Source organism: Myodes glareolus, chromosome 19, assembly GCF_982192425.1.
Source record: "Myodes glareolus chromosome 19, mMyoGla1.1, whole genome shotgun sequence".
Lineage (NCBI taxonomy): Eukaryota > Metazoa > Chordata > Mammalia > Rodentia > Cricetidae > Myodes > Myodes glareolus.
In genome coordinates, this window is record NC_142044.1 from 58,422,368 (window position 1) to 58,443,192 (window position 20,825).

The 20,825-nt window shown below is 46.2% G+C and overlaps 1 protein-coding gene across 3 annotated transcripts in view; it reads left to right on the top strand.

Annotated features, from left to right (window-relative positions):
• The first annotated feature begins 2,452 nt into the window (after positions 1 to 2,452).
• Ano6 (anoctamin 6) overlaps positions 2,453 to 20,825 on the top strand; it is a 176,605-nt gene continuing 158,232 nt past the window's right edge. The window contains exon 1 of one of the 3 annotated variants that reach the window (XM_048444763.3): positions 2,453 to 2,656. In XM_048444763.3, coding sequence (XP_048300720.1) covers positions 2,584 to 2,656 — 73 coding nt within the window. In that variant the 5' untranslated portion in view covers positions 2,453 to 2,583. The remainder of the gene's footprint in view (positions 2,657 to 20,825) is intronic. The other 2 variants (XM_048444762.3, XM_048444764.3) reach the window with 2 other exon arrangements.

Consider the following 20,825-nt stretch of genomic DNA (forward strand, 5'->3'; position numbering starts at 1 on the left):
AGCCCTTTAGTCAAAGAGCATATAAGGTTCAGTGGCTGTTAGGGCCTCTGTTCCATCTGGTGCTGGTTTGACAAACCACGTTTTGACAAGGGGCAGAAGTCAAGCCAGGCCCTGCAGTCCACAGGACTGAAATCACAGTCCTGTGCCTGGGCAGGTGTGAGACGTTCTTTGCTCTTTATAGTCTGGGTGATTTGATTGTGGTCACAGAGAAACCCTGTCTCAAAAAAAAAAAAAAAAAATTCAAGATGGCAACCGTAGGGCAAAGAAAGAAAAAAAAAAGAATTCAAGATGACAAGTGTAGGGCTACAAAGCCTCGGGTTTCAGAAACTTCTCTGGAATACAGAGGCACACTGAATGCCTGTAGACCTCTCCTGTCTTGTGATAGTTAAATCTGTGGAGCGTCACCCGTTCTATAGGGAAGGAGAAGTACCAACACTCACAGGCTCGGCCAACGAGGCATCCTTATGGCCGAAGACAAATGAGGGAGAAAGTTCTTGGTCTGTGGTTCCTCACTTGGAAAAGCTTTGCACATACAAATAGGCTGGCCATATAATGCTATGAGCATTCTTTCTCACAAACTATGATATAGACAGTCCTTTAGGGTCAAGGGTGTGGCTCCTAAACAGGCCTATTGGATTATTTTTGCAAAATATATTGATCAATTGAAAAAACAATGCATGAGAAGAACTGTGGGAAACGCATTAATGGATCAAATGGGGTATGCTAATAATAGACCCATGGCTGGCCTAAGTAAATAATTCAGTTTCCTGTGGCAAAAGCCATATCTACATAAAAGACTAGCAATGTCTCTACAACATTTATCAAGAAAGACGGCAAATGAAATCTCTAAAATCTGTTAAGAATCCCAAACGACTCACTGAAACTTATCTCAGACTGAACCCCTAAGAATTTTCTAACTAGGAATTAGCTTTGAGCCCAGTCTTGGGTCGGAAAACACCAAGCATTTGCTGAGAACCGTGGCAGGTCACTGATGAGACTTGGAGGGTTGGAGGAAGTGGTGTGGATGACCCCTCAGGACATACTCATAGTACAGACCCTGTCCCTAACACCCACTCTGCGTAGTTTCAGACAAGATGCTGGCCCGCTGGGCTGGGGCTCAAGTGAAGAGCCGTGATCACTGCTAGTTTGAGAAGAAAAGACCGCAAACCATTTAGAACTCTATGCAGCGCCTAAAAGGCACCGAGTAAGTATTTGCTGAATGAGGAACCTGGAAACTGCTTGGGTAACTCAAATGCCCCTAGAGCGAAGAGTTCAGTAAAGGCACCCTTCCCCCTCCCCCTCCAGCTCTGTCCTGAAGACCAGTCTTGCTTCAGAATCCCCTGCTTCAGCCTCTGGAGTGCTGGGATAGAGGTCATAGTTGGGATTACAGGCCATAGCTGGCTCTCCCTACCACCCGCCCCCATCTCAAAATCTCCATAACTCTGCTAGCTTTTATATTAGAAGTGGTCTTCTTTACTAAAACTGTACCCTAAGAAGCAGGGATAGCGTTTCCTGGTCATTTTCTGAAAAGTAATTTGCATTCTTTTAGTGCATATATTTGTGGTTATATTCCTACGATAATATTGATCTTGATTTTTTTTTCTTCAAGTGAGACCATTAAAAATAACTATATGAGTATTGGTCGGTGTCCAGTGCTCCCCTAGCATGCCAGGGGTGCTGGGCTGGATTCCCAGCATCTGAGTGGGGAAAGAGGAAAAAGAGTAAGTATGTGAAAGAATAAATTACGCAGCAGAGTTAGTGTCATTGAACAGCGCTGGAGCATACAGTAGGAATGGGCTCAGGAAGCAAATGCTCCACCAGTGAGTGAGCTTCATCCAGCACTACAGAAAAACGACTTTTCACCAGTGTCCTTGACAGCAGCTCTGCAGACAGGCTACCCAAAGGCTCTGCAGTTCTGCTTCCCTGTGTTTCTGGAGCAGACTCCCATCGTTCCTGCGCTCCAGACTCTTTGAGTTTTCAGGGAGGCATTCCTTCACTCTCCGCCTTTCTTTTTCCCTTTCATTTCTTTGTTCTTCCTGGTACTGTGGTTTCCCAAATTGCCCTATAGAAGAGTTTACACGTAGCTGTGACGTGTTCGGCCTAGTCCCTGGCTTTGAGGTCTGATTTGCATCGCCAGCACCCGCTGCACCCCGCGACCACTCCGTGCTATTGCTCCCTCGGGCGGGCAGCGGGCACTCCGTGCGCACGTGTAGTCTGCTCCACAGTAATCTGGCACATTCTGTCTCCTTGCCGTTCTGCAGAATAGTTTAAAAGCCCTTGCGAGCCCCTCGGAGCCCGCCTGTGTCTGCAGCCGCAGCGCGTGCCGCAGGCGTAGCCGAGTGAACCCAGCCTCTCCCCCGCCCCGCCACTTCCTCCTGGGCGCCCCGAAGCCGGGGCGGTTTGATCAAGGGCGGGAGTGGCGGAGTCTCTCTGAGCATGCTCAGTTGCTAGCTGCGCGGCTAGAGAAGCAGAGCGCGGGCGGAGTGCAGCAAGCTGTGCCTAGAGGGCTGAGCGGAGCTTGCGGCCCGAGCCGAGTGGAGCCGAGCAGCGCCGAGCGGAGCCGAGCGCCGGTATTGGGGAGACATGCAGATGATGAGTAGGAACGTTCTGCTGAACATGGAGCTGGAAGAGGACGACGATGAGGATGGAGACATCGGTAAGTGCCCGGGGCCGGGGCGCGGGGATCCGGGGCGGACGCCACTGCGCGGAAGCCAAAGCAACTCGGTGGTTTTTCCTGCGTCCTCTCCGGACGGTGTTGCGGGTTCCCTGCTCCCGGGTCCACGACACACCTGATCCGGTGCCGCGGAGGCCACAGGCAGCACCGCTCGCCGGTCCCGCCCGCAGCCCCGCATTGGCCCGCAGAGACAAAAACAAAAGGGCTGGAACGACGGGCGCGGGGCAGGGACGCGGGGCGACGCCGGGCGGAGGACGGTGGCCGATTTCCACCAGGCCTCCTGCACGTCAAACCGTTCCTTCTCACGGCCTCCAAACACTTTACAAAGTAAATTTAGGAGTTGGGTGTGGCTTTTCCTTCCGTTCAGATTTTACCCACAAATCATTTAAATCAAAGGAGTTTGATAACACCCCACTTTAAGACAAACTTGGGGAATTACACTCCAAGACTTAACCTCGGCGTTTCCTTCTGACAGAGCAATCTCATCTTTGTGGAGAGAGCAGACAGTATTCCTTTTTAAAGAGTAGAGAAAAGTGCGCACAGGTTGACCTCTTTTGGCGCCTCACACTGTTGAGCCCAAGTTTCTGATTTACCCGACTTATGCAAAGTTAAGGCTCTGCACCTGGCCACTGCCAGGCAGTCGATCTAGGATGCGACTCTTCGGTGGGATTGAGTAATAAGTGCCCATTACATAAAAAATACCACCCCATGGGAGCAGCGTTAGAAAGTTACTCTCAAATGAACACAATCAAGTTTCTTAGGAAAATATTCTTGGCTATCATCGTGAGGTACTCAAGTGAGAACCAAGCTGGAATGGAAGTTGACATAAACAAGTGACTCAGTGTAACTACTTGGCTCCGTCAGACTTCAATTTAGAAAGAAAATCTAATTTGGTCTAGCCCCTGTTACATGATTAGGTTACATGATTAGGCGTCATAGGTTCCTCTTCAGGGCCCAGCAGTAGGCTGGCTTTGCTTTTAGTGACCGATGAAATTCAGGCTTGTTCCGTGAAGTAACACAGCAGATGCGGTTAATTTCCTCCGCCTCTTCTCACCGAACCCCTCTCCCCCCCAGTATTTAGATTGACATTTTAGTGTAGCTAGCAGACAGACAACTGATTTTGCCAGGCAACAAATATTCAAGCAGGTTCTGGCGACTTTTGGTTTTTCTGTATCGAATTACACTTTTAACGTGGAGTACATAGTATCAGAAACCGTTTGTCCGTGTGTTATGTCATATAAATGATAATGGTCGAGTGTGCTTCCTTGGAAATCACTGAAGTAGGCAGTGGTTTACAGGCAACTACACAGTAATTCTGATTTCCAACTGTGGGAGAGGAGGAGCCCCTGGTGGGATGCGGGTTGTAGCTTTAACCAAGGTTCAAATTGTGCTAAAGCTCTCGATTAACTACTTCCTCGGGACTTGTCACTACTCTGATAGTTGTGTGAGCGTTTAAAGCATGGTCAGTATCGGCATTTTCTGATGAATTTCTCTTAGCTTTATAATTCAGCGCGGGAAAACTACTCTGACACGAGGCCCTGACGTCATCAAAGGCTGACCGCAAGCAATGAAAGTAAAGCCTTTTTAACTAGATGATAGCATCATAGAGAAGTTTCCCTACACGTGTGAAGTCAAGCCTTTGGGGAGACTGGGTTATCGAGCTATATAAACAATTCATTCAGGTTGTTCTTGAAGCTGTTTGGTACTTGGGTGCCAGGTTGGCCTCCTTATGCATAATAAACCAATATAGAGAATTAAAAGTGGTAAACTTCCCACGGTGTCTTCCTCGTTCGTTGGCTTATGGCTTGGCCACCGGAAACTATGCCTAAAAGGCATGCTGATGAATGAACCCACGGGCAAAACTTGTTCTCTCCCTTTCACCAACCAGCCACAGAAGTCCTGTGAGGGCAGCAGTTGTGGGAGGGCCCTAGTGGAGACGACTGTAATTGCAAGTGCTGGATCTGCAGAGAGCTGTCCTTGGCTGTCTCCACAAGTTCCCACCTCCAGTTAACCAGTGAGCTGATTCAGCACCATTTCTTCTTGATTTAGGAAGTGATAGAAATAAGACAGGTGGGACGGATCCGTGGATAATGGCATCTGCCACCAAGCCCAGGGACCTGAGTTCAATCCCCAGACCCACATGGTGGAAGGAGGGTGCCAACTCCCACATGCTCTCTGACCTTCCTTTGTGCATTGCACTCATCCCATCTCCAGCCCCCTTAAGAAGTGATAGTCGGAGCTTTCACGGCAGAATGTAGAAGCTCTTGATTAATACGTTTCTTTCACGCTTCTCATTCCTCAAATGGTTTGTATAGTTGTTGGCTTTTTCTTTTTTAAAGTTTTTATCTTCTTGCATTGACTATGGTTCAAACTCTGCCAAGGGAAAGTGGTTCTAGACGTGGAAGCGATGGGGAAGGGCTCAGGGTTCAGATGGATTGGTTTAATATGGAGAGTTGACTGGTGGGTTTGGCTCCCTAGGTGACTGAAAGCTTTAGGTTTACCGTCTGTTTCTGGCAGTCGACTTGGTGATGATTGTTCTCATCCTGATAATCATACCATTTGGGAAGTGGATAGAGGTAATGTGAGATAATGGTTCGGCCGTTCCTCTTCAGACTTTGTTCCTTTCACCAGCGCTGTCTTAGAAAGACTAATCTACCCATCTCCTACTCCCTTGGTCCATTTCATGTTGAATCATCCACAAATCTAGGCCTCGCCTCGTCTGTTAGACCTTGTCAGCATTAGCTGAGCAGCCTTTCTGTGCTAAGTACAGGAGGGTGTATATTAGACCAGGCCAAGTGGCACCCCTTTCCCAGGATGGGGTCCCTTGAAACAGAACCCTTGTAGAGTGGCTTAATTGAGGTCTATGCAAAATTGTGGGAGGGCATTTGTAGACAAGGTGGCCACGCTGTGGAAATCTGGCCCGTGCAGGTGCCCAAAAGTCAGGAGAGGGTTTCCAGGGCACAGACCCGGTGGTGAGGGGGGGGCATGGAGGGACTGTCCTGTGAAAAATTCTCCACGCATTTTAAACTCTTGGTTCACTTGTAACTAGCTTGGGAGGCCAAGAAAGTTGTCATGGAAAGATAGGACTTGCACCTGGCTGCGTGTTAGGAGGCAGAGAAGGAGGGAGAAGGCCCTGTAAACCTTCCCAGGATTTGAGTTTAGGGGTGTCTGCAGTGACCCCAGGATTAAGGAATACGACCTGGAGCTTGCGGAAGGAGGGCCATTTCTAAGTATCTGACCCTGGCTGTCGCGTCTGGTGTGTGTCACTGTCTTGAGTGAAGGGAAGGATGGGCGGTGTTCTGAGTGTGGGCTAGGTGCTGGTGTCTGTTCAGTGGTAATTTTCTTGGCTGCTCTGGCTCAGACCATTGCTTTCAGCCCCACTTCCTCCCTTTCTCCTGACTCTTCCTCCTTCCAAGCCTGTTACAGATGCATACAGATAATGCTGATAGTGCCAGCCCTCAGCCGCTCCCAGTGCAGTTTCACATCCCCTGTTTCTTCGTTCAGTGTACTTGGCCTTCACCCTGGTTGTGCCCTTATTATCTCTACAACGGAAGTGTAAAGTGCTGGGGAGATTGTGTAAAATATCTCAAATGTTGTATCTATTCCTATATTAAAAAAATTATGTCTCTTTATCATCTTCCTCTAAAATGTAGGTTGACTTTGAATTTTAAGGTTGCCCCCACGGGCTTATGTAGAAGCCAACCAGTTTTACTTAGTAAAAGAATGAATAATTCATATATATATTATTTATAATAGTATCTTATTTACTTATTTTTATTTTGTTATTTTGGAGACACAGTCTCTTACAGCCAGGATGCCTTTGGACTCAGTATGTAGCTGAGACTGGCTCTGAACTCCCGATCCTCCTGCCTGTGCCTCCTGAAGGTTGGAATTGCAGGCATGAGCCACTGTAGAGTGACTCACTCTTGAAGTGATTTAACATAATGCCTAGCGGTTTTATGGCTTTGTAGACTTCTCTTTTGTGTTATCTGAAGAGCACATACACTCAGTTGTTCTGCTTCGTTGCACCCTGTATTGCAGTAATTCATTACTAGCTCTGTAATCAAAGGGTGTGTCAGGAGAAGTCCTGGTACGGAAGTGGTACCAAGGAGACAGCATGTAACCTTGCTGATCTAGCTGTAGATGGGTGTGGGCAGCTGAGCCAGCTGGGGAGGGCTAAGAAGATAGGTTATGGGGGTATGATTGCTAAAGGCACAATGGCTTACACCCAAATAAACCCAGTACTAGCTTCAACTTATGTGACATTCGTCTGTGTGTAAATATATTTATGTGCATATCTGTGTGTGTGTGTATACATATGCATTTTTTTAACAGAAAGATGAGAGTTTAAAAGAGTGATCAGAGCCATTTTCCCATTCAGTCTAGCGTTCCACATCTTGTCATGACTTGCCACCCACATTCTAACTTTTAAGTCAGATAACAGCTTTGCAAAGGGTCCCCTCGTCTCTCTCCTCTTTGGCCACCTACTGCTCTGCATGTGACAAGAGCATCCTAAGAGAAGTTCTCTGAAAGTCCTTGTGAGGGCGGGGTTGCCACAGTGGCTTGTGTTGCTGCTTCCTCACTTTTTTTTTCCTTTAGAAGCCAAGACGTTTAGCTCAAACACTCCTATAGACACTTCCATCAGAGATACGGTCTTAATTCTGTTCTTGGTGGGAGATAAAAGTACTAAGAATTGCATAAGGTAGAGGATGATTGAACTCTGAAGGTGGTCTTTGTTGCAGGTTGGATTGATGTGAGCGTAGTTTAGTTAAAGTTGTCCTGCAAGCTACCATGTTGTGTCCTGTTAACAGGACATCTTTCCCAAGAGCTGTAGTTATCCCATCACGATGCTGTTCACGTAGTAGGTGTTTAGCAAAGCGTTTGTTATAGGATTGGTTTAGGTTTTCATGCCGTATGATTTAAGCTGCCTGATCCACTTCAGATGCAATGCACTCAGGCCTGGGACTGCGTGTAAACAGCCTAGTTTTAAAACAAAGAGACACATCTGATTACCTTCAACCGAGAAATGTGTTCCTGGACCGATTCATAAATTTTAGGACCGAGTGTGTGGGAATTTAAAGTAGCTAAATGATTGTGTCATTCCAATATTACCATTCTTACGGAAGCCCAGGCCTCAGGCCCACCAGGCAAGTGCCCCACCACCGAGCCACCCCTGGCCTGCGTCGTTAAGGCGATTACTTTCTGCTTTTGGTTAGCTTTGTCTTTTCGGCTTTGCAGCTGAAATCAATTGGCATCCATCCTGAGAAACAGCCAGTTTGAGGAACATAAGATGGCGCTGTCAGCAGCAGAGGAGTTTGGTTGTGGGCCAAAGAGCAATGCAGATACCATTCAGCCAGAGGATCCAGGGGCTGTGCATAGAGACACACTGAAGGGTTAATGACAGCTTTCCCTGACTCTGTATTTATGGGTGCCCTGGCTACACTTGTGAATACCAATTGGCAGATCTTGCCACAGGAAGTCATTCAGCAGCCAAAGACTCAAATAAAAGAAAGTACATTCTTTGGTGGAGTCCAGATGTTGCTTTTGTATTTAATACTTTTATTTTAGGATATTGAAACTCTACAATTTGCCACGTTGTTTTAAAACGCACTTGAGGTGGGGGGGGGAGGTATTGATCTTTTAAAGTTGTTTTTTTCTGTAATATTTCTTTTAACTTTGACAGAACTTGACCCTTTTGTCAAAGTCATATAAATAGATGTTCTTTGACAAAGTACAGTCTTGCAAATTAAAGGCTTATTTATAAAGTTTGTTTTGTAGAAACCAAGATTCTGTTTACATAATTGAAATTTTATGATCTCTCCAGATATCGCAGCTAGATGTTTGAAAAAATAATGTGCCCTGGCTTTACACACTCAAAATCATGGCTAATTTTTTTCTTGTGGCATCATCACATAGACACAATCTTAAACATTTTGTCTTTTCATTTGTGCTGTCTTTTGAGAAAAAAATATTCAAAAGGAAAAAGCAGTACTTTATTTTAAACATAATTAGAGCCTTATTGCTTTTAAGGTTTACCCTCATTTGCATAATAATTTGAAATAGTTATATTCATTTGAATCATTTTATCTCTTTCTGTTACTTATGAAACAGGTCTTGTATGTTTCATTTGTGTAAGACACAATTTTACTATTTCTGAACAGAAAAACCAGGATTTCACAATAATATGTGAAGAAATGGGTATAAGCTTAGTGGCTTTAGATGCTGCTTATGGAAGAAGAAAAGTAGATTTTTAGGAGCTTCTTGCTTTCTTTGGGAGAAGGCAATTCTTATAAAGGAGAGAAAGAAATTTCATAGGAGAAAAGGGAGCCCATAAAGATGGTTGCTGTGCTTGCTGCTGGGGGAGGGGGGAACAGCCTTGGGTGATGTCTGAGTTTGCATCAGCTAGCACCTGGTGGTGTTCACCTTCAGCCTGTCACCTGAGGTCAGTTTCTCACCTATCAAAGCCTGTCTCTTCAGCCCTAAGAGGTTGATGGGAGGGTGTAGAGTGATATTGTTAGACCTGGGAGGAGGCCGCACACACTCACACACCTGCTCTTCGGTAATCAGTATTGGGAAGAGGACACACACTACACACATATATGCACACACTCTCACACCTGCTCTTCAGTTATCAATATTGGGAAAAGGACACACACCACACACATACATACATGCACACGTTCACACGCCTGCTCTTCAGTAACCAGTACCATTCTCTCTCTCTCATTTACTCATCCATTTATCAGAAACTATGCATCAGGCACCATGCTGCTTAGCAAGGCTACAGTCTCTAGTCACATTGCCACGGTGTCGCCATTGGAGTTTAAGGAGGTTGTAGGAACTGCTCGTCATAACCTCTGGGACCACTGGACTGTGTCCTCTGAACCACAGCTGCCTGTTTCTCTTGTATCTTTTTATATACCCAGGAGCTTTGTGATTGACTGAGGGTGGTCATGACGGTGGCCTTCCCGTAGCCCTGTGTGTTTAAGGTAGGAGTTAAGGGATAAGAGCTAACAGTGTCTACAGAGATAATTATTATGTTTTTTCCTGTAGTCTCACAGGCTGATAATGCTTTCCAAACACTAGGGAGCATGTTTCTAGTTATTCTTAGGGAACTTTAGCCAAAGGCAGTAGGGGTTAATGCGTAGTGGACTTCTTACACACGACTTCTGAGAAAGAGGGGGTTAGATCCCCATCTGTCGTCTCTCTGGCCCACATCATCCCCCAGTGACTGGCAGAGAGTTGTCCATGAAGTGTGGGTGTCCCTGCATAGTAAGTGAGGAAGGAGACACTCAAGTAGGTGACTGTGGTGGTCTGAATGAAAATGGTCCCCATAAGCCCAGAGGGAACGACACCATTAGGAGGTGTGGTCTTGTTGAAGGAAGGGTGTCACTTGAGGTGGGCTTTGTAGTTTCCGAGGCTTGAGCCAGGCCCAGTGGTTCCCACTGTCTTCCTGTTGTCTGCAGATCTGTGTGTAGAACTCTTTCCCCAGCACCCAGTCTGCCTGCATGCTGCCATGCTTCCCACCATGATGATAAGGGACTAAACCTCTGAACTGTAAGCCAGCCCCAATTAAATGTTTTCTTATACAAAAAGCTGCCTTGGTCTTGGTGTCTCTTCTCGGCAATAGAATCCTAAGACAGGGACTTGCTTTTGTTATAAATTAGCTCTTGGAACATGACAAGAGAAGAAGCAGAGGACGCTAACTGGCAGGATTGTTGGTGATCAGCGCCCTTTGTGACCACACTGTTAATACTGGAAATACAGGATCCTGTTCACTATTCTCCAGAGGGCAGCTGGTCAGGAACTTCCTGAGGGGAAGGATGGGTAGCTTGGGGCTTAAACTTTCCACTCACCAAGCCTTGCTGTTTTCTACCACTGTGTCGGCAGAGAGCACCCAGTTCAGTCTCCTTGTTTCTGAATGTCTTATAGAATTCAGAGTTATCTGGGTCTTGACCGTCTCAGCTATATTTTCCTCTCTGTGGAGACTTCCAGGGCTTTAGGATTGCCTTGGGAATCGATCTGGATCTGGAGAGGAGGAGGGGCCAGACGGTGTACTGGAAAAGTCCCCCTCCTTCCAAATCCTGGGGCGTGTGGACCAGGTCAGCCAAGCGCCTGGAGCTGAGGATGCAACCCCGTCTTAGCCGGTGGAGACTTACTCTGTTTGCTCACTCTTCTCACGTCAGCTGCTTGGCCTTGTCAGTTGTCCATCATTTTTCTTAGAGTCTTTATCATCTATCCCACACTTCTTCTGGTGCCGTGGCCTGACTGGACACAGAGGTGGGGAGCATGCAGGTTCACAGTGTGGTCTATACACTCACGAGCTGCGTGACCTTGAGTGAGCCATATGGCCTTCCTCTGTAAAATGGGGCTAACATTAGGACACATGGCATGCAGGGTGTGGGGATATTGATATCATTTAAATTAAAACTTTTATGTTCTTTGCAGGATCGTGGTGCCTGCTGACCTGAGCCCTCTACAGTTGTAAACTGATGTTGCCATGCGTTTGTTTTTTTTTTTGTTTTTTTTTTTGTTTTTTTTTTTGTTTTTTTTTTTAGCTAAGTTTGAACCCAGGATTACCTCTTGGTTGTTCTGTAGGAGCTTCACCTTCTCCCTAGGCCAGTGATTGCCACTGCCTCATCCCATTGTCCCTTTGTACTTTTCATTTCTTACTTGATTATCTTGAGGACTCTCTGTGACCCTAGTGGCCATCATGGTGCCCGATGCATAGCTTCTGTTGAATAAGTAAGACAAAATTACTGACTACCAAAGAGTTGGTGTATAACTGGAAAGCTAGGCCTTTTGGATAGTGCCTGGCCCTTGGGCATGCCAGTTACAGGATTAATACACACAACACAGTATTCTTGGACCGTAGGCCAGCCAATCATAGTCATTCTAAATAACTAAAATACGAAGAAGTGTAATTGGCTGGGGTGTTTGAAAGCAGGTAAGATTTTACAGTATTAAATGAATTTTATAGCAAGGTTGTATTACCTTGATACGATTTTAGTAAGAAAGATCAGAGGATATAGTGTAAAGGGCCATTTATGGTACTTTGATAGCCTTTATTCTAAAAATGTCTAAGAAATGAGACCACATGTAAGTATAAAATGTATTTTGGTCATATTTACCCCACCCTAACCCCTCCAAGTTTCTCTGGAACCATGCAATATGTCTCCTCTCAACTCATCATGTTCCCTTTCCGTATCATGCTTTCTACTGCCCCCACCCCTTCCCCTTCCCCTGTTTGTTCCCCACGAACAAAGGGGAAGAAACCTGGGTACCTACATTAACCCACTGAGTCCAATCCTGCTGCCTGAATAGGTATGGGTATTAGACCATCTACCGGAGCATGGTCAACCTATCAGGCACCACACCCCCAAAGAAAAGTGACTTTTCCTTCCCCTAGCTTGGGCCTTGGGAGCCCTTCACCATCCATGCTAGAATTTTGCCTGACTTCATCCTTAGGTCTTACACAGGTTACCATAACTCTGAGTTCATGCCTGTACCGGCTATGTCATTTACAGCATCCCTCCCCACTTCCCTTCCTCCAGGCTACATCCTTCCCAGCTGTTCTTCCTTGATGGTCGCTGAGCCTAGGGTGGGGGCGGGCGTGGATGTAGAGATCCCATCCAGGGTTGAGTACTGCAGTCACACTTCTTCTCAGCCCTTGGACCAGGTCTGAGTCTGCTTTGACTCTTGCCCACTGCACAGAAAGGGCCTCTGATCAAGGATAAGAGCATCACGGACATGCAGAGGAGCTGCCAGCACAGTTGCATCAAGTTGGGAGGTGAAGTTCGTATCGTTGTTCACGTATTCTAACAGTAGGTGAATTGAAAAGAAAATTCCAGAATGTTTAATTGCCCATGAGGCTTAAATTTTTCTGTTCATTGGGTAGTGTTAAGAAGCTTGAAGGTTAACTGGGCAGTGATGGCACACACCTTTAATCGCAGAGGCGGAGGCAGGCAGATGTCTGTGAGTTCCAGGCCAGCCTGGTCTACAGAGTGAGTGTCGGAACAGCCAGAGATACACAGAGAAGCCCTGTCTGGGGGTAGGGGGGAGCTTGAAACTTAAACAAACCCAGTTAAAAAGCACAAATAAGTACAAGGCAAATAGATAAGGTGGAAGGCATGAGCTCACTATGTACGATTGCTCTTGTAGCTTTAATTCTTTTGAATTTAAACATAACAAAAGCGACAGCTCTACTTCATTTGCGGGCTAGGCACAGGAGGCAATGCTTTCTCGATTTGTGTACCAAGAAGCTGGGGGCTCTTTGGTCTGTAACCTGTTGTTGGAGCTGGCCTGCAGGCCCCCTCTCCAGAAGCATCAGACTGAGGAACGCTAATGCCTTGCATCCCCTTGGGGTGAGGGAGAGAAAAGTGGAAGGAAGAGGGGAATTAAGGCCATTTGCTCTTTATTTACACCTTTGATCGAAGGGACTCCCACTCATAAGCCTGATTCCGTCACAGGGCTTGAAGTCCGGCCTCTGCCACGAGGGCCTCTCACATTTCCTGCCTCTCTTTAAATGTAAATAGTGGTTAGTAACCACTGGGTACAAGCATCTATAACAGGCTCACTGCAGCCTCCAAATCATAGAGGAGATGCGAACACTTGCAGACAAGCCTTTCATCGTGCCCAGGGTAAGCAAACACCAAAGGCTTTCCAGCAATAGGGCAATCATGGTTTTCCTGGGCGTTACAGTGGCCTCAGCTGTGGCTTCTGGCTCATCTCATACTTCATGTCCTTATTTTGAAGAGCAATCATAGATAGTGTCGGCCCACTTATTTGACCAGAAAAGCTTCTTTGAACCCTGACTGGATTGCTAGCCAGCAGTGAACCCTGTTTGCAGATCAGACCAGATTTTTTTTTTTTGTTTCTAAATCCATATGCATAGAGATTTCATTTATGACAGCACACTGGCATGGTCTCATCTTTTCCTCTGTATTAACTGGGTAAATGTCTATTGAAGACCTCCTGTAGGCCAAGCGCCCTGTAAGGTCTGAGGACACAGAAGCAGGCAGAGATGGCGCCACCTTCAGTGGAGTTTGTAGTCTAGATGTGATGCATAACACCCTAGCGCCTGCAGGATTCTGCTCATTTACCTCCGGTCCACTCAGTGCCTTCTGTATGCTGGGTGTGGTGCGTGGCACAGGAAATGAACAGTAGATAAGCTAAATGACCCCTACCCCTAGCACGTGGATCTCCTGGCAGTCTGAAGCGGACCTATCAATTGAGGGCAGCAAGCTATATTTAAAGGTTGTAAAAGGAGAGCCACCCAGGAGAGCACAGTGAGAAGAGACCTTGGGTGTGCCCACCGCTGTCCAGGGGAGGAGCTTTCGCTGGGGGACGGCTGGCATTGCAGCTGTTATTTTCATGATTCTAAAAATAACATGGTCTTAGAGGAGCATCTCCGAAAAGCAGGGCTGGGAGACGGCTCAAATGTACATCTGGCGAATGTGTGAAACCCCGTGTGTGCTTTTAGACTCCCAGTTCCAGTTGTCCTGGGGAACTGGTCAGGCACAGGCTTTCTTTATATTGATTTCTGTGGTTTTTTTTTTTATATAGGTTTTTTTTTTATTTATTTATTATGTATACAATGGTCTGTCTACATGCATGCCTGAAGAGGGTACCACCCTCATTACAGATGGTTGTGAGCCACCATGTGGGTGCTGGGAGTTGAACTCAGGACCTTTGGAAGAGCAGGCAATGCTCTAAACCGTTGAGCCACCTCTCCAGCCCCGATTTCTGTGGTTTTTAATGCACCTTGCAGAGTATTGTTGCTCACAGTTCTCCGCCCCACTATTCCTTGGTGTGTTGACTGCAGTAGCAGCACTGGGTTAGCGGCAACAAAGCTTGGTGACATCCTCGTATCTCTTCATGGTGACTTTGTAGTGCAGCTTAGTAGAACCCTCTCCCTTGTAGGTTTTCAAGGATGGGCTACTGAGACCTTTGATATCGTCACTTCGGTTAGTTTTCCTGAGTCATCAAAGGAAGAGGCGAGACAGTGGGTAGAGCCATTCCCTGCATCCAGTCTGTTCCTCTCTTGGCCTCAAAAGCATGGGGACCTAGAGGAGAGTAAATCTTCTGGGTTCTCAGCCAGGGACCGGTTCTCTTTTCCTGTTGGATTTGCTCAGCAGAGTGAGTCACGTCAGCTGGGAGGAGGAGGGACTGACTTTGCTGGGCGTCATCACCAAGCCCCCCCAGGGGCATGAATCAGAGGTCCTGTGAGGTGGGAAAGCCCCACAGGTGACTCCTGCTCTTCTCCAGCTTCTCCGTCTTGAATCTCTCTGCTGAATCCCTTCCCTGTGATTAGTCAGAGCACCCAGAGTCATGGGGAAGGGCAAAAGTAAGGCTTGCTCTGTTCTCAGTTCATGGGGCAGGAGGGCGTGAATCCAACTCTCTTTTCATTTGCTATTTAAAAAAATCCTGTTGCTCGTTTTCCTCTATTCGGGTTGTTTATATTAGAATGACACCTCACTTTACTTTTCTGTCCATTACACGTGGTTCCTTCCCAATGGCGAAGCTGAGAAAGCATGAGATACACCGATGCTTTTGTCTGACCGTGAGCCTGGGTCCGGTGATGTTTTTGATTATATAGTGATATGTACTGTTAACTGTTCAGCTTGGCAAATTTAGTCGTGGGTGTGAGTACACCCACAGCCAAGTGTAGGCCATTCCCAACACCCCCCTATTCCCTTTTATTCAGCTTCTTTCCTCACTCCAGGGGAGCATTTTAATGACCTCGCCTGCAAACTGAGTTTGCCAGATGTGGGATGTCATTTAAATGGAAACAAGTGGAGGACAGTAATTTCTCATGCCTGGCCCTTTTCACACTGCATGGTATTTTGGGAGATTAATCTGTATATGGTTATCTATCCCTGTTTGTCCAGTGTATCTGAACTACAAGAACCTGGAGAAGACATTTTGGTTAAATCTTAAAGTGCTACCTAAAACTACCCTTTTTCATTCTCTTTAAAGTCAGCTATTTTTTGGTCTTAGTTATTTTTGTAATCTCGCTGGCAGCTCACACAATGCCTTCATCTATAATAGAAAGTTAACTATTTTAAGTTGTGTGTGTGTGCAGGAGGTGGAAGGGGATATGGGAAAAGTGAACTCATGGTTCACTGTTTAGAAATTCAGATTTTAATTGCTTTGCTCTCTGACTCCAAACTCAAAGTCATTTGGCATGCGAGACCTGAGCGGGCACGCTGCTGGTGCTTGTGTGTGACAACAGCCCATCAAGAAGCACGGGTAGGTTTGTTCCTTCCGCACAAGAATGTCAAGCACAATCATTAATTTTTCTGAAAGGTCAGCACTTATTTTTTGACTGAGGCATGTTTGAGATGGGTATCTTTAGCCTCATTTGGTAGCTAAGAACCCAAAACTAAAACTGACCTACGCCAAGGGAAGGAGCTGTATTCAGTGCTGGCTCCAGATATTAGATTCCACAATATTTGTCCAAGCCCATGTGTTCCCAGTTCTCAGAGAAGTTATTTGGCACCGATGCCGGCTTCCCTGAAGTGTGACTCATGATTTCTTGTGTCTGGTTTACACTATTAGTCATATACTGCCTGTTACAGAGAGGCCTAGGAACAGCCTGCCTCAAATTGCTATCCCCATCCACACTCCACCGAGAGTGAGCTCTTGATTCCCACTTGCTAGTGGGGCCACACCCCAGTCTGAGGAACCTATCCTGGCTTTATGTGAGAAGCACCGAAGGACTCAATACTTACAATTAGCCCAGCAATAGCCTCGAGTGTCAGGTCTGATAACCTTGCCTGCCTCCCAGCACATGCCCCCATGTGTCCATCTTCCTTTCTTGGGAGTGTTTTTCCTCAGCTGAGGTCCTCTGGTTCTCTCTGACACTTGCCAGTGTCTTCTAACTGCCTTCTTGCCTGGAATCCTTGTCCAGTTTGGTGCTTCTTGCCTGCTGCCCGAAGCAGACCTGGTAGGTGCCTGCCTATCTTAGTGCCCTTATTGGATTTAATAGTTTATGCCGTCTCCCAGGTCCCCTCTTTAGCTGCTACGCTGGCGGTACCTGAAATCTTGGGTCCAGATTGTTACCAGTGTCATTTTATTGAGAAGTAGCTCCCCAGGACCTGGTGACCTTGAGCTGCATGCTTCTGAGCAAAATGAAAAAGGCATGCTGGTGACTTGGTGTCAGTGCATTGGCCCTCACCCCTGCTGATGTAGCCCCTGTGACTGAAACACTTGCCCCTGCAATTTATACATTAAAAAACAGACATTTTCTCAATCTCTGGACAAAGCCCTCCAGTGAAAACCACCATTATTAGTAAACTATTTGGATCCAAAAACTTGTAAAAGACTCTTGACTTTTTCTTCCCCTCCTGGAGGCTGGTGTGTCCATGTATCTCTCGGGTTTTGGTGAGTGTTCTTCTCGGTGCCTTTCCTTCTGTGTCTTCCTAGCTTATTCAATCCCCATGGGGCAAGCCTTGTTCTTTACATATGATCTGTTCCCTCTGAGCTGCCTGGATTCTGATTGGGATGGGTGAATAGATTTGGGTGTGCATAGAAGTTTCTGTGAAGGGCAGAAAGGTCCTGTTAGTTTTAGGAGAGGAAATTAGCTATTTGCGGGTGAGTGCACAGGCAACGTACCCTGGCTGTTGGATAGAACTGAGACATACATGATATATTTTGTGTGTCTGAGTGGGGTTGGGGTGTTACTGGGCCAAATTTTAATGAAGAAAGTGAAAAATTCTGTGACTAAGTAAGGTTTAGGGTCATCGTCAGACTTCTGTTGGAGCTAGTATATGTGCGGCTTGCCATTTGTTTTACCCTGTTTTATGGACTTTTACATATGAAGTTCTAAATGGCCAGAGAAGAGCCCTTCCTCTCTACTTTTGTTTCTGTCGCTGTGATAAAATACTATGGCCCAAAGCAACTTAGTGGCAGAGAAAGGAGTTTATTTCAGCTATAATTCCTGGCTTTCGTCCATTATGGTGGGGAAGTCAAATCTGGAGCTTCAAATAGCTAGTCATATCACATCCACGGTCAAGAACAGAGAGAAATGCATTTACATGTGTTCAGCTTCATTTCTCTTCTTTGGTCTCTAACGCAGAGAATGGTCTTGCCCAGGGTGGGCTGGGTCCTCCCATGGCAGTTCAGACAATCTCCCACAGACATGCCTATGGCCATCTCGGTGGAGACAGCCCTTCATCAACACTATTGCTGGTGCTGGTGCTTCTAAGTTCTGTCACGTTGACAACTAAAGCTGACCATCACACTCCTGGGTTGTTGTTGTTGTTTTTAATATGTTACAGTTTTTATATGCTTTTGAAAAATAATGTTTATGTCTCTTGGCAAATATGTATATTATCCCTTGGTATCTGTTGAGGCTTGACTCTTAAGACCTTCTGGTCTTAAATGTCCTCAGATGTCCAGGTCCCTTGTCTAAATGGTGTGACACTTTCATATAACCTACCATATACTGTAAGTCAGCTCTGTAGTGTAGGACCAAACACTTGCCAAAGGCTGTTACTTGTCATGCTGTTGCGATGTGGACACTGTATTCCTTAGGGAAAATGTTAAGGAAAAAAAAGTACATGGCCAGTGTGTCTTAGGGTTTCTTTTACTGTGAAAAGACACTGTGATCATGGCATCTCTTATGACAGAAAACATTTAATTGAGTGGCTTACAGTTCAGTATCTTGCAGGAAGTGAACTGAGACACTGGGTTTAGCTTGAGCGTCTGTGAGACCTCAAAGCCCACCTCCACAGTGACACACTTCCTCCAACCAAGCCACACCCACCACCACAAAGCCACACCTCCTAGTAGTGCCACTCCCTTTGGGTACCATTTTCTTGTTTGTTGTTGTTGTTTTTCAGAAGAATTTTCCATCTGAGGATAGTTCAAACTCTAGATGCAGATTCAGAGGCAAAGAAAGGCTAACTGTTAGGGTTCTACATACAATTGTAAAACACTATCACCTACCTTTCTGCTGTATGAAATATTCAGTTGTCATTCTATCCCCAGTACTGAGAGATTATTTGGATAAAATAATGATTATTCTAGATTGCTTTTTAGTTTTGGCAGTCTAAATGGATTTGTTTATAGGAGTCATGCGGACCTTGCATTCTTAACCTTTAAAGGGATTACATTTGTAGCGTTGTCCTGCCCTGGTAGGCTGCAGCCGAGAGTTAGTTTTTCTACCTCTATCAGTTTCCTACAGTTTTCAGTCTTATCTAAAGAGGTGCCTCCCCTTTCCCTGCCTTCTTGGAGATAGAATATTACTTTGCAACCCAGGCTGGCCTTAAATTGGAGCTTGTCCTGCCTCGGCTTCCTCAGTGCTGGGCTTATAGGCACACACAAAGGTGCCAAGGGCCTTTGACGGGAATTAGGACAGTGAATGGCCCTTTGTAAACGCTGACCTAGATGTTACTGTTTGCCTCAGTTTTCTTCATTGCTGGAACACAGGTATTACATGGAAGTTTCTCACCCGGGTCTGCACCCTGGACTGCATGGGTAGAGAAAGGAGATCTTGGGGCTGGGGAGATGGCTCAGTGGTTAAGAACACTGATTGCTCTTTCAGAGGACCCGGGTTCAATTCCCAGCACCCACATGGCAGCTACAACTGTCTGTATCTCCAGTTCCAGGGGATCTGACACCCTCATACAGGCAAAACAGCAATAAACATAAAATAAAAATAAATAATATTATAAAAAAAGAAAGGAGATCTTGAATTCCCTAAACTGTATGGGAAGTATGTTATAGGTCTTTGTAAGTCTCTGGTGGACATAGCCGTAATTTTCCTTAGATGCTAAAGGGGACTACATTGCCTGTTCTCCAGCATAACCGTGAGTTAATTATGAGTTGAGGTTTGACTGCTCAGTGTTGTGGGGTTCTTAAGCCTTTCTGCTGCCTTTTGAAACCGAATTCCGGTGCTGTTGTCTGAGCCTTTGCAAGCCTTCATGAGTTCCCTTGAATAACTGTGTTGTGGAGTGATATTTTCTTTGTATTTTAATAAATAAAGTTTGCCCGAAGTTCAGAGAGTAAAGCTGCTGCACTGATCAGCCTTTCAGACCAGGCTGTGGTGACACACACCTTTAATCCCAGTAGCCACACTAGTTTGCTGTAGGAGGTGGATGGTAGTGGTGCACACCATTGATCCCAGCCCCAGAGAGGAATATAAGACAGAAGGAGACAGATCTCACAGACAGTCTCATTCTGAGATGCCTGGAGGCAGGATTGCTGTTTTGGACTGAAGTAAGAGCCAGTGTCTGGCTATTTTGCTTTTCTGACCTTCATATTGAACTCTCCCCTTTTTCCTCCCTCTCTCCCTTCCTCCCTTTCTTTCTTCCCTTCCTCTCTCCCTTGCTTTTGGCTTCCTGTTTTAATTACTCGGTCAAAGGGCACAGGAAGTTCAAAACACAGGGCCTGAACATGCACACAGTGGTTTGTCCAGAGTGTGGAGGCTGTAGCTTTAGGGGCAGGGCTGGCTCTCGGCTCCTGAGAGGAATTCTGGTGCTTTCAGCCAACCTGTAAATCTCTGCAGCAAGAATGGCTTATTCATACCTGGTACTATTATTGGGTCTACAGACCCATGGCTCGATAGGTGACAGGCCCCAGGTTAGAACCCACGATTGTGACTTTGCAGAATGGTCATAGCATTTCAACTGATGGCTTCTTGTTCTTCCCACAGCGTAGTGTGTCTCCCAACCCTCATCAGAGAAGCTTCCATTTGCAGAAAATTGTGGCTCACAGCTAAATCAAGGTGCAGAGAGCCAGAGACTGTGGAATGATCAGCCTTGACTGGAAGGACATCTTTATCACACCCCCTCTTCCTAAAGCTCAGGGATCATTCTGGAAGAAGAGGCAGAAAGATTGTAAGAGCCAGAGGTGGTGGATGATCGCAATATAGCAGTGTTTTCTGGACACAATAAGGCAGTTGCAGATATAAAATCTACAGCCTTTGAGATAGCCTACATGAGACCTGCTAAGGCTCAGACCAGATAAAATTCCAGCACACAGGGCAGGGGTGCAGGTGGACGTCAGATATTGGCAGTTGATAGTTGTAGGAGAAGAAGAGTTAGTGTTTTTAAGGGTGTGGCCCTTGGTGGGTTGACCACTCCCTTGTGAAGGTCACCTATCTAAGGGTGTATGGGCAGCACAAACTGTATTTGACAGATTAAGA